Source organism: Mus caroli, chromosome 9 (genome assembly GCF_900094665.2).
Source record: "Mus caroli chromosome 9, CAROLI_EIJ_v1.1, whole genome shotgun sequence".
NCBI classification, from domain to species: domain Eukaryota; kingdom Metazoa; phylum Chordata; class Mammalia; order Rodentia; family Muridae; genus Mus; species Mus caroli.
The window spans coordinates 42,010,689-42,024,033 of NC_034578.1; the positions used below are offsets into that span (position 1 = coordinate 42,010,689).

Here is a 13,345-nt window from a genome sequence, read left to right on the forward strand (position 1 = left end):
CACACACACACACACACACACACACTTAATGTTTAAACAATGTTCAAGACCAAGGCCAACCTTCTATTTGGGGTCTCCACTGTCTAGGGGCTTAAACTTTCTGAATGTCCAGGAAAATTTATAAGTAGTAAGTTATTTTTCATATTTCTGTCTGTCCTCTGGTGACCTGAAGACCCACCTTGGTGGTTCGTGGTCAGGAATATTCCAGGAAGAACTCAGGATTAGTAACCCTGATGCTCGTGATGACCACAGATGCTACCTAAGGGAGACAGTAAGGAAGCAGCAGTGTTAACCAAAGATGGTCGGCATGAACAGAGCCAGAAGACCTTCATTTAGAAGGGTGCCTATTCCCTGGAGCTCCTGAGTCCTGAGGGCAGGAGGTCAGAGATGGTGTCTTTGTTCTTAAGGGAAGAACTGAGCCACGAGCCTGAGTAGAAGCACCAGGGAGCCTGCCTGGTGCCTTCAGGGTGGACACGGGCTCCTGATGCCCAGGCATGTCACCAATAGTCTCCTCCCTCCTGTCCCCAGCTAAGGACACTTGGAAGGTTCAGATTTTGCCTTGCTTCTAGGAGCAGGGAGGGGATTCAGGTACTTATTCTAACTTGATGTCTTTGGGGTTGGATGGGAGAGTTTTGATTGTAGCTCAAGTTGCCATGGGGGCAAAGACTTCCCTCGCCCTACTTCCTGCTCTGATTGGTCAGATCACTGGCTTCCTGAGTTCCTCAGCCAGGCTGAGAGGACCAAACCAAGCTGTTCCTTCACTATCCTGATAGCCACGTGTGGGACAGGAATCTGGACCGCAGGAACACAGCAGGCACGCGGATATTTACAACCACAGCCAGATCTCTTCATTGTCACAAAGGGGAAACAGAGGACCAGAATTGGCTTATGGCTGAATGTAGAATCAAGAATAGAGAGGGTCTTGTAGTGGGCAAAAATAACTGCCTTTCTTCCCTTCCTGCGACCCCCATCTAGTGCTGGGCCTAGAACACCTCAGCACAGCAGTCCTTGGCAGTCCAACTCCTGCCTCGCCCCTTTCTCTGACCTGTGTTCATACAGAAGAGGTTCATGCCCCCTTAAAGGTCAGTTTTCAAGGCAGACGTTCAGAGGATGGAAGTCATGGGGTCGGCTGACGGCAGGGTCAGAGCCCTGGTCTGTCTTCCCCAAGGCTGACCCAATGCCCAATGGCAAGGACCACTCTTCTTTACTTCTGCCTCTGCATCCATGCTCACTAGCCCGGCTTGCCTTTTACGGGCTTGTATGCCCACTCTATGTAGGTTATGGCTCTCCCACCCATCTTGCAGGGGAAGGATGGCCACCACACACTTAGGTGAGAGGGACCCAGGGCAGGGCCTGGTGGGTGCACACTGGGCACCTGGCTGTATGACAGATGGACAAGTTCCCATTGTGCCTCTTGGCCTTCGTCACTGTCACCTTAGGACTCAGAAAGGTCCTTGATGCTGGGACCATTACAGAAACTCTTTCAGAGAGCCCTGGTGGCTTGCTCTCCTCCTCACAGTCTCACCCTGAATCACCCCAGGTTTAAGTTATTTCTCATAGCCAAGGTGCCAGCCACCTCTCAAGAGAGGCTCCCGCCAGAGGGCGAGAGTTCCAGGGGCCCAGAAGCAAGGTGTCCAGCTAGGACTCATATCTTGAATTGTAACATGGCATACAGAGGAGTCAGCCAAGGGCCTCATTCTCCCATAGGACAGAAAAGACCCCAGATTAAGATGGGGGAGGAGGCTGCACTTGGAGGAGGGAGAATAGAGAACCTGAGAAGTGGGGACTGGGTAACCTGGCGATGTAGATTTCCTTCCTTGGGCAATAATGACCTTGGAAGTCCAGGAGGTGTTATGGGGAAGGGAACCAAACAGAGCCTGGACACTGTCCTTGGCTACTTGGTGTTCTGTGGAAGGGTTTTGCTGGGCCTTATATATAGTCCCAGCAAAGTCCCATTTATCTCAACCCCAGAAGCAGGTCTTCCTCAGCATTTATCCCAGTAGACTGAGAGGTTCCCCACCCCCTCTCTACATGGACACAAGGGCAGAGGAAGATGGTATGCTTAGCCAGGAAGGGAAGTGTGTATCCCAGCTGTTGGCAAACCTAGCGGGGAAGGCTGTGGTCACACAGATCAGACTGGTCTCAAACACTAGGACTGGCTGGCAGAGGCAGCTATTGATCCAGTGGAGGTCAGCTGTGCAGACGGTGAGTTTCCCGAGGTAATGGGATCTCCATTCCCGAAGGTATTCAAGCATAGCTTTGGAGGTGTTGTTAAGAAGATTCAAGTATCGGATCATACCTTTAGATAGCCTCACAGCCCTTGCAGCCCTCGCTTTAGGACTTACATGATAGAAGCAGGATTAACCCCTTGCTTGCTTGGAGATAAATAACAATAATCCCTTCATCTGTCTATTCAGCCATGATCTTCCCCAGGCCTTCTCCATACCCGTGTACCCCATGTTTTACACTTATTTATTTAGTGTGTGTGTGTGTCTGTGTGTGTGTGTGTGTGTGTGTGTGTGTGTGTGTGTGTGTGTAGGTCAGAGGACAACTTGCAAGAGTCATTTCTCTCCTTCCACCATATGAGTTTTGGGGATTGAACTCAGATCGTCAGGCTTACCACGGGCACCCACTGAGCCATCTCACCAGTCCTATTTACACTCCCTTACCCATATCTTCTTTACATAATTTAGAAGGGTGGGGGTGACAGTGTTGTCAAACCCCTAGACATAATGAGAAAATAGCTGGAAGAAGGTGAGAAATTTGAAGCCAGGTGCTTCTGTGGAGTTTCTTTCCAAAGATCGAGCCAAGTCTAACTTGCCTTCTCTGGCCTGCCAGCCAGGGCTGTGAATTCTCCTGTCTTTACAGATAAGACTATACATAAAAGATGAAAGTCCTCACCCATCCCCCATGGGCAGTTCTTTCCTTCTTACCTCTCTGATCTCTGCCACATTCCTGCCTCGCCTGTCACATAGTATGCTTTCCACTGAAGCTTGCCCTGTTTGTAGGACTAGGGATAGCTTTTATGTCCCACCTCAATGGGCTTGAATGACAGCTGGCTAGACCTATAAGAACAGCCACTATTTATTAAGTACCTGCTGTGTCTGGCACTGGCTAGGTAATCTATATCAGTCCAGCTAATCATAAAGATACGCCCCAAATACTCCTTCCTTTCTTATTTCTGCTGTAGTCAGCATGTGTACAAACAAGGGGGTGTGGCTAGGAAACTGCAGAGTTGATTAAAAGGCCAGGGCCCTGTGAAACCAAAGCCATCACTTTATAGCATAAGAACAATGGACCGGCTCCCTGAGGGGCAAAGACTTAGGGGCAGGTGGAGGAAAGGTTGAATTGGGCCAACTTCAAAATGCTTGTGGTGATGTAGGGGTCAAAAGGAGCAGAGGCAAACCTTTCTCAGAGGCCTCTAATGTCCCATTTGGACCTGGCGCTCTGCCTCCCTGCTTCTGTGAGTAGGTGGCGGCCTCTGCTGGCCACCTTTTCTCCCTCTTGGCCTCTAGCTCCTCCTGTCACCACTGAAGTCCTTATTCACTTGGCCTAAGCTCTCCCAATCTCTGACTCTTCAGTATGTCACACTCTTACTTCCTAAAGCTGTCTGTATTCTACCCGGGAAAGATGCTGCCCCCCCCCCAATGTTTCCTTTCCACCTCCCCTCTTCCTTTCCCCTCCTCTTCATCCCATCCTCTCTCCTCCTCTCGCATGCCTCCTCTCCTAGCAGCCCCCAACACCCCGCCCCCAAGCCCCAACTGAAATGCTTGTGGAGAGAACAAGATTAGGATACTTAGTATCCTGCCTGGGATTCGACACAATGTTGTAGTTTTGTATCAAGTACCCATTTGAGGGGCAGGATAGTGCCCTGGTTTCTAGGAGCACATGTGGCCATTTAGCTGGTATGACAGTTTCATGATGAACAGCAGCTGCAATGTATTACAAAACTTCCCAAAGCCTCCAGATCTCATGCCTCTTGAGCCCCTTTCCTCCACTGATAAGAGGGCAGGGCACTTGGTGACCCAGAGAGCAGTTAAACATAGCTCTGGGTTGCTGGTTAGGGTAGCTGCCTAGGGGCTTCAGTCCCCACCCCGGTGTGGTCCCCAAGAAAGACGCCCAAGACTCACCCATCTCTCAGCTGCTTCTAGGAGTGGCCACACACCCCTCTCCAGCTTGGGACTGTCCGGCCAGTGTGTCTCTGCTCGGGATGGTTTGGCTCCCTCCTCCCTCTACTCTCCTCCTTCCAATGAGCTCATCTGTCTGGGGCTCCCCATCCCCCTTTGCCTGAAAGGATGTTTGGACAGAACCCGAAGAAAGGGGGGAAAAGGGGGCGGGGGTGGAGGGAGTGACAGCTTACCTGCCTATACCCTGAGCTCCTAGGAAGTGAGGCCAGGTGGGAAGAAAGAGAGATGTCTCCTCAAGAGGAAGGGTTAGAGAGAGTTTAGCGTTGTACCAACTCACTAATGTCCTGGGAGCCCCGGTTCAACCGGGGTGGCCATGCAGCATCCTTTGCTGGACTGCTCAGCCACGTGCCTGCCTGCGGGTTGGTTTGGTGCATGCTGTCTTGTTAACTCTCTCAGCACCTGCCAAACTTCTGTGGATGCTAAGACAGTGGCTGAGTGAGGCAGGGAGAAGGGGGTGTGAGCACATTCAGATGCTATAGAAAGAGGCTCCCAAATACTGGCCAGGACAGCATCAGCTCAGGCCCCCACCCAAATGGCAGAAGAACTTACAAGCTTTTAACTTTAAAATGCAGAGAATCCTGGCTTGTAGTGGCTCTGTCTGAGATGGGGACCCTGTTTACAAGTGGAGGGGGGCCCAGGGCAGGCAAGACGCAGATGCAGCTCATGGTAGGGATCCAAGGTCTGAAGGAAGCCATAAGGTGAGGGTGTAGGGCCAGCTCCCTGCAGAACTCAGAGTCAGTGGCACTCTGTTTAAGTGCCTGCAGTACCTGCAGCGTCCTGGGAAGAGTGTGAGGGCTTCTGGGGGAGGGAGGGAAGGCGGAAGACAAGGACAATGGAGGAGCGAGATAGAAAGGAGATGCCCTGCCAGGTTCCTGCACCTTAGCAAGAATACCTCCCAAAACAGCTTTGGGACCTTATCCTACTCTTGGCTCCCTATTCTCTCATGCAGGGTCCTGACCTACTGGCTGGGAACTGACAGGAGAGGTCTTCTATCTGCCAGCAGGGTCACCTGTAGAAGGTGATCCTGTGGAGCTAGTGAGTGTCTTCTGGTGTCAGAACCACTGGGAGGCCTTCATTACTATGATCCTGACTCCTTTTGGTGACATCTCTAGATGTTCCCCTGTTCCAAAAATAGGGACCCCCTCCTCTCCCTAACTCTATTCTAGCCCCTTAGGAGGCTTAGGGAAGTGGGCTTTCTGCTGAGTCCATTGTCTGGTCAGATAGGGTTTGGGGGCTAAGCTACCTGAATTCCCAAAGAAGCAGCTCCTTGCACTTAAACCTGGGCTGTTTCTGCCGGCTTGAGGAGTGGATGATTGCCTGACAGCCCTTTGGCTCTGGTCCATCCCAGCTCAATGTCTCTGCAAACTTCACGGGATTTCTGAGCCAAACCACCCAGACCTGTGTGTGGCACCCATTCCCAGGGAGCTGTGCCTCCAGATACCCAGGTCCTTGGAAGGAGATGCACATTTCACTTGCTCTCCCATGACTAGAGGCCTTGGGGAGGAAAGAGAAGGCGATCTGGTGGGGCTCCTTAAGAGTTTCCCAAAGGTGGGGAGGAGGAGGAGTGGGACCTTCCCCACCCTGTCCCTTGGCCTCCTCAGAAGGACCCCCTTAGCTCTGGTATTGCAGTGGCTTTCTGAGGGGGCTGTGCTCTAGGGATGTAATCGCCTCTCAGCCCACTCCTGCTTTGTGTTTCCCAAGTCCTTGTTCTGCCCAGCTGGGGGCCCTGCTAGTGTTCAGAGAACAGCTAGGAGCTGGAGTTGTGAAACCAAGCCTCAGAGAGGCACCAAGCCTGGATTTACCCAGGACTCTGTCTGTGACCTTGGCCTACACACACACACACACACACACACACACACACACACACACACTCCATCCCTGGCCCACATATTCCTCTATGTGTGTTTGGGAGGTGTGAGGGCACAGTAAGGGTCCTGTCAGCTAAAGCATTCAGGGAACAGCAAGAGATTAGGAGATGTGTGTGGGGGTAGGGCACTCGGGGGGAACTGGTCACTTCCCTCTGCCACCGGGGTCTAAAGATATCTCTGGAGTTCTCTTCCCCCTCCCTCCTTGTTTTCCGGGCAGGGGTCACTTTCTTTCCCTTTGGTTCACCTCCTCTCACCTCAGCCTAGAGCTGGGAGAAACATGACCCTGCTGTAAAAATAACACAGGCAGCCTGGATGCCTGGCCTTGCTTGCACAGTGGCAGGCCCTCCCAAAGGTCAAACCTCTCCTGGACGTGGCTTCCCCTCTGGGGCCCCAGGCTTCTTTGAACTCAGATGTGTTGTGTGTTCAGCCTGTGTGCCCAGGGCTCTGCCAAGCGTGCTAACACGTGTTTATCTCTTTGAGTCTTTGCATCCAGTTCTGTTTCTAATGTTGGAAAGGCCTGGTGCAAGATACAGGTGCAAAAAAGGGCACACAAGTCTCAATGTAGGTAATAAATCAGGATAGTCTGAGAGGCGTGGTGGAGAACACCTTTCATCCCAGCACTTGGGAAGGGGAAGAAGAGGCAGGGCGATCTCTGAGTTCCAGGACAGCTTGGCCTACAGGGCTACACAGAGAACTCCTGTCTCCAAACCACCACCACAACAGCAATAACAGCAGGAACAGCAACTCAGGACCATTAAGTAAAGTTTATCTCCCATCCTCGGCCTCTGACGGCTTTTCCATAGTGGCCTAGAAGATGGGGTCTAAATGGGATTTTTTTCAGACTCTTCCCCAGTCGTCTTGCTTTTGTGACTGGTCCTGCAGCGACTGGGGTTCCACTCAGGAACCACCCACCTGCTTATCAAACTTATCCACACAGCTGCCAGTAGACCACTTCTTGGGTCTGTGGCACACTCCTTATTTCAGAGGGAAGACTGAAGAGGAATCCAACTCAGCAACCCCTAGGGGAAACACTAGATTCTTGGATCCCCAGAACCCTTTAGAACTCAGAGGAGGTGTGTTCCCTGCTGTGGTTCCCTGGACTCATGGGCTAGCATGAGGTCCCCTAGGAGCCCAGGGCTGCCCTCCCTGTTGCCTAGCGTTGAGGATGATGCTATTTTGCATAGGAGGTAAGTATCATGGGGTCACCATCCAGCAGACCGCAGAATTCTCCAGAAAAGTTGTGTGCTTTGTTCAGAGTTCTCCAGTAGCAAACACAGGGCATCCGAGCTGTTCAACTACCATGACAACCAACGAAGCAAAAGAAAACAACAAGGTTCTCCCCCCCTCCGCCCCCCCACAGTTAACATTCTGTATGCAACCTCAATGGTCTCTTATGGCGCTGAAGCCTATCAGGAACTCCAGGTTGGAAGATGGGTAGAGGGTGTGGCGAGGTTGGAGGGTGTATTTCCAAGGTTTAACTGGTCTCCGGACAGTGAGGAGGATTTGTCCTGGAGGGTAGCTTGGGTAGTTGACTAGAGGTCTTGAGGGGGTACCTTCTTGGTGTTTACGGTTGCCTCCCCACCCCCGCCGCCCCGCGCTGGGGGCAAAGCATGCTGTCTCCAAGTGACTGTCTGCCAACCCTCTAAGAAGCAAAGAGTCTGTGCAGAAATGGGTTGGTGGGCGGCGTGCAGGAGACTTTGCAGGGGAAACTCGGTTCGCCACAGCCTAAAAGCCATCCGCAGAGCGAATGAGCGGCGCGGCTGGAGGCGACGCGTGTTGGTTCAGGGCTGTACCGGTCGTCCGCAGCGGGCAAGCCGGCACACGCCCACCGGCTGCGGCAGCGCCCGCTGCGGATGTCCTCCCGGCGGTCCCCGGAGAGGCAGCCGCTGCCCTTACTCGTGTTCTCTGAGCGGAACAAGAACAGCCTTCCAACAAACCTAAAAGCTCCACCTCTACTCCCCCGTGAACTCTTCTCCTAATTGGCAGCTCGGCGCTTGGGATGATGCGGGCGTCTGCGGGCTGGCCCTGCAGTGCCAAGCCGCAGCATCCCCGTCCGGCTGGAGAGGGAGAGGGCTGCCCAGGCTGGACCCTACGGTCGTGATCCACGGCGCAACCGGCACTGTGCGAAACCGACGGGGACGCCGCCCCTCCTGCGGCTGGAGCGCTTCCAGAGCAGAGGCGCATCGCAGTGCCGCTCGCCCCGGCGTCCTCCCTTCAGCTCCGGCTCCTCCTCCCCCTTCCAGCCCAGGCTCCTGCAGCCGGCTCCAAGAGGCAGGCGGGCGCGCCTCCCCCTCCTTGGTCTCCCCCTCGTCTCGCTCTCTCGCGGCTAACTTTCCGGAGCCCCGACCCGGGAGCTCGGAGCTCCCCTGGCAGCTGCGGGGGCCCACAGACGACCTCGGGCGGAGAGCCCGGCTGTCCCCACTATTCCATCCCAAGCCTCCGGAGCTCTCCGGAGAGAACAGGACCATGTCCCGGGCTGGGAACCGAGGCAATACTCAGGCGAGATGGCTGGGCACTGGGCTTTTGGGTAAGATAGCCCCAGCTTTGTCATTTCTCTCTCTCTCGCCTCTTTCTTAACCCCACCCCATCCTGAAGGAGGTGAAGAGAGGTGCCTTAGACAAGGTGGCACCAAATGATTGGGATGCCGGTCTTCCTCCGGACCCTTAGCTTTAAGACTATGCTCTCTGGGAACCTTGTGCATTTTCCCCACCCCCTGCCACCCGGGCAGTGAGTTTCTTGCTTTCTTTGATGCCTTTTGGAGCTAGGTGTTGGAGCTGCAGCAGGGAAATCCTCCTGAGACCGGAGTTAAGGCATGTTGGTGGGGTGGGGGCTGGGGTGTCTACTGCCTTGAGTGTGGGGGCTCCAGGGAGTTTGCAGGTGTACCGGTGTCTGCCGCTCTGCTCTTGCCTAGTGCTTTTGACTTGCTTGCTTCCCTGGCAGCAGGGAATGCTCCAATGGGGGACGAGGGTCTCCCTCCCAACTCTTCGCCAGGTTCTCCCCACTTCTTCCTTTCTGGTGTCCATTGCCACTCTTTCAAATGCTGAAAGGACGTAGAAGAACCCAGAGGACCACTCAAAGGCCACCTTTTCAGAAGGCCCTTGTCCCTCTTCCTTTAAAGGGTTTTTTCTTTTGGGAAGACCTGTTTGGCTTGCTACTGACTCTTCATTTTGGGGAAGGCTGGGAAGAGAGAGGAGTCAGGCCCAGAGGACACAGAGGGTATAGACTCTTATGGCTATTAATATTCACATGATGGTTTTGAGTGTCAAACTCCAAGAGATTAGGCAATGGTATTTATTAGTCCAGACCAGAATGTAATCTTCTACACAGCCTGACTTCCAATGTAAGCTGACTCCGTCTCTGGCACCTGTGCCTCTTCCTGTTTATATAAGTCAAGTTTGGTTTTTGACAGCATAACCCACCTGCCCCCACCCCACCCCCCATTGGGTCAGGCACATGGTGGAGGTATCTGTGCTGGAAGCAGGGGGCACAGGCCTCTTTTAGGAAGCCACTGCTGCTCTTGCGCCTGGAACTCACGTGCAGATCTGTCCTATTGCGTACCCATCAGGTGTTGGGAACTGTGTTCTTTTTGCTCCTGAGCTCTGCTTTACCTCCCCGAGGCCATCAGATACAGGGCACTGATGTTTTGTTTCATACCATACAGATGTCGTACAGGTTTCATGGTGACTCTTTTAAAGCCCAAAGCTCTTCCTCATGGGATGGGTACAGTGTCATTCCACTGGAGTCCACACTTGGATCATCCTGGGGCTCTCCTGTGGTCACTGTAGGGGTGAGAGGTCTCAGAGGCACCAAAGCTGCAGTCATTAAACCAGTCACTGTATGTCGTGGGTTGCCTTACCCCAGTGTTTGGTTGGCCAAGGGAGGGCTAGGTCTTACCATGCTAGAATAGCCATAGAAGCAGGCTTCTGTGGACAACCAAGAGGGCTGTAGGTACTGGGGTGGGGTTGGGTAAGTGGAGAGCAGGGCAGAGCTTTGGTATGAATAGGGCAGGGAGTTTGAAAACCATATCGATGAGCGATGAGCGTTGCAAAGAGTGAGTAATGTATAGCCCAGAGAGGGATGGTAACCTGCCTAAGGGTGTGTGCCCAGCTGATGGTCAAGTGGGACAGAATCCAGGCCCTCTGGTGAGAGGGAAGGTCAGTGGGGCTTGTGCTTAGAGCCTGAGAATGAGTGAGGCCCTGGGATATGATGGCTATGGGTAGGTCTGAGCAGTGGTCAGAGCTTTGCTCTACAGTTGGCAACATGGTGTCCCTGACGTCCTCTCTCCGTATCAACTCAGTTTCGTAGACTGAGACCCCAGTGGTTTTTTGTTTTGGTTTGTTTTTGAAAATACAAACACTATAACTTTTTCTGAACCCAAGAAGCAGTTCGCAAGGCCACAGCACTGCAACTGAGGTTCCAGTCTTTTCCTGGGTTTGTAACTGGTAGTGTGCTGCTCTGCCCACCCGTTCCTTGCTCCCTGATTTGCTTAATTGCCATGATCTGTGTTTAATTATCACTTGCGAGGGCGCTGTGTTGCACAACCCTCTCTCCCCTGGTGTGTATTTATTAAGGGCTTGTTTAATGAGCACACAATTAAGGAGAGGGTGTTGAGTCCCACTCAGAGGAAGAAACCAGCAAGGCTAAACCGGGAGATCCTGGAGAAGAGGGGAGGAGGGGTAGGGGCCAGCCTGCATCTGGAAAAGATGATTAACTCTTGGATCTGCAGAAGGCAGCCTTGCAGGAACTAAGCCCCTATGACTGGCTGCCTCCTAATGGGATCACCTCGCCCTATGGCTGCTCCTTGGGGGTCTCCATGCCTGCAGTGGGCCAACACTGCTGCCCAGAGGCCTTTAAAAAGAGCACCAGACCCACTGTTTGGACTTGTTTGTAAGGCTGGTTTCTCTGATCCAGTGCAGTCTCAGGGGTATGCTTCTATCCTGGCAAAGCTCATGGGGGTGGGCAGGAAGCAGGTAGGCAGGTTGCCTAGGGTGAGGGAGCAGAAAGCTTTCCTTTGCCATAGGACCCAGGAGCCTTGCCTGGCCCAGCCCCTTTCCCCCAGGCCCCCGGGGCCTCTCTCCCAGGAGGGGTCCTTCTCTCATGCCCTCGGCCCACTTTTTTCTTCAGAGCTCCAACTCTGAGCCATTCTTCCTCCCTGGGGCCAGAGAGTCTCAGCTGAGCCTCTGTTCCACATGCCTCGCAAGTCCTTGGAGCTAAACTTAGAGCAAGCACCATTCCGCTCTCCTTCTACCCCCTGCCCTGCCTGGGTGTGGCTGTTTTCCGGTTATGGGAAAGATGGTGGGATGCTTCCAACCTGGGATCAACCTTGAAATGGATGGTAGTAGCCATTGGATTCTTGCTGGTGTGAATATTTCATAGTATAGCCATGTTCAGAATGCTTTGTGTGTGTGTGTGTGTGTGTGTGTGTGTGTACATGTGTGTGCAGGCCAGAAGTTGACCCTGGTTGCCATCCCTCAGGTGAGACAAGTGATATCATTTGACCCAGAGCTTCTGCATGAGCAGACGAGACTGGCTGACTCGTGAGCCCAAGACAAACTCCAGTCTCTGCCTTCTCAGTTCTGGAGTTACAAAGCCATACCCACCACAAGGTTTCTGGGAACTGAACTCACATTTGCTAGTAAACGCTTCCCTTACTGAGTCATGTCCACAGCCCCAAATGCTTTTCAAAAACTTTAGTACAACTTGTGAGTCTATCTTTCTCCCTGGACAAAGTCCCAGCAGGATGGCAGGAGCTAGGAATTTCTGAAGATGGCTGCTGAGGGTGGGTAAATGACTTAGGAAAAGCCAAGCTGTGAGAATGGGATGGAACTTCACAGGACTCTGACAGAGACTTCATGGATCCCACAGTGCCAGAAGAAGGCCCAACTCACAGACAGACCTAAGGCCCATGCTAGCATTCTAAGGAGGTGACTTCAGGGCAAAGCAAGAAAGTCCTTTACATAGGGAAATAGCCACATGGAAATAATCCAAGATGTGGTAGAGGGTGAAGGAATAAATCAATGCGTGAGTAGCTGGGAGAAAGTCTTGGCTGACACAGTAGTCTTTAAGAAAAACTAGTGGCGCCCTGGTTATATCCAATGCTGGTATGTGGACAGCCTTGTCCCCCTCACCTCTTTGAAACAATATCCTCTCCTCAAGGCTGCTCCCTTACCGAAGTCCTTCATGTGTTTTATACAGCCTCATGTTTTGGCTTCCCACCAAGCTTGGGAAGTAGGAAAGTTTATAGCTATCCCTGCACTGCTCTGGGGAGGAGCCTGTAGGATGTGGCATCTCTGACTTTGTCAAGGTCAGCAGGCAGACTGGGACCTGCTGACCAGTCCGTTCCAGCTTTGGCCAACCTGCTGAAGTAGCCCTGCAGGGACCTGTTAGTGGATCATGACCCATGCTCCTCCCTCCCAGGCTCAGCCTCACCGGAACTTGTGCGCCAAGCATGCCTGGCTGGGTGGGCTTGTGTGCTGCAGAAGCATCCAGGCTTGCCTACTGTCTCCCAGGTTTCCACCTGGGCAGGGATGACTCTGTGAAAATCATGGCTGCGGTTTCTTTTATCCCCTCCAGGCTAGTGAGGACGTGGCAGTGCACCACTCAGAGTCCTCATTGTATTAGATAGAGTTAAGTCACCCGCATCAAGCAGAAATGCGCACTGTGCGGTGAGCCAGAACTTAAAGAAATAGTATTCTTCCTTCTGAACTTTATTTTCCCCTGCTCTTTTCCACTTTTATCTATTTAAAGCAATCAAAGGCATTTTCTCAAACCAGGTGCGGGAGACACTGGCTTGTAATCCCAGCATCCCAGGAGGTGGAGGTGGAGGTGGAAGGCAAGAAATTCAAGGTCATCCTTGCTTGCATAGCAGGTTCTAGTCTGGCCCATATGACTCTATCTCAAAAGCAAACAAATCGCCATCTTCCCCATGAAGTGCTTCTGTGCTCTGGAAAAGCTGGACTTGGGAAGAAGGAATTTGGCCTTTGGAGAGTCCCCCTCTCCCCCATCTTCACCAGGACCCTAGCTCCCAGGTCAGAGGAATTACCAGGGAGCTTGCAACCTCCTCCCTCCCTTTGATTTTTTGAGACAGAGTCTCACACTGCAGCAGAAGCTGGTCTCAGCGCTGCAGCTATCCTCCCGACTAGCTGCGTTCTGGGATTCCAGGTGTGAGTCACCACACCCAGTTTAGAAAGCTTCTTCTTTTCTTCTTCTTCTTCTTCTTCTTCTTCTTCTTCTTCTTCTTCTTCTTCTTCTTCTTCTTCTTCTTCTTCTTCTTCTTCTTCTTCTTCTTCT

General features: G+C 52.7%; 1 protein-coding gene and 1 long non-coding RNA gene across 2 annotated transcripts in view; one reads left to right on the top strand and one right to left on the bottom strand.

Annotated features, from left to right (window-relative positions):
• Window positions 1-4,184, bottom strand: part of LOC110301970 — a 27,516-nt gene extending 23,332 nt beyond the window's left edge. The window contains exon 1 of the long non-coding RNA XR_002378754.1: window positions 4,131-4,184. This is a non-coding gene — a long non-coding RNA (uncharacterized LOC110301970). The remainder of the gene's footprint in view (window positions 1-4,130) is intronic.
• Window positions 4,185-7,847: 3,663 nt separating this feature from the next.
• Window positions 7,848-13,345, top strand: part of Scn4b (sodium voltage-gated channel beta subunit 4) — a 16,329-nt gene continuing 10,831 nt past the window's right edge. Inside the window, exon 1 of the mRNA XM_021173126.2 lies at window positions 7,848-8,582. Within this exon, the coding sequence (XP_021028785.1) occupies window positions 8,522-8,582 (61 nt within the window). The 5' untranslated portion in view covers window positions 7,848-8,521. The remainder of the gene's footprint in view (window positions 8,583-13,345) is intronic.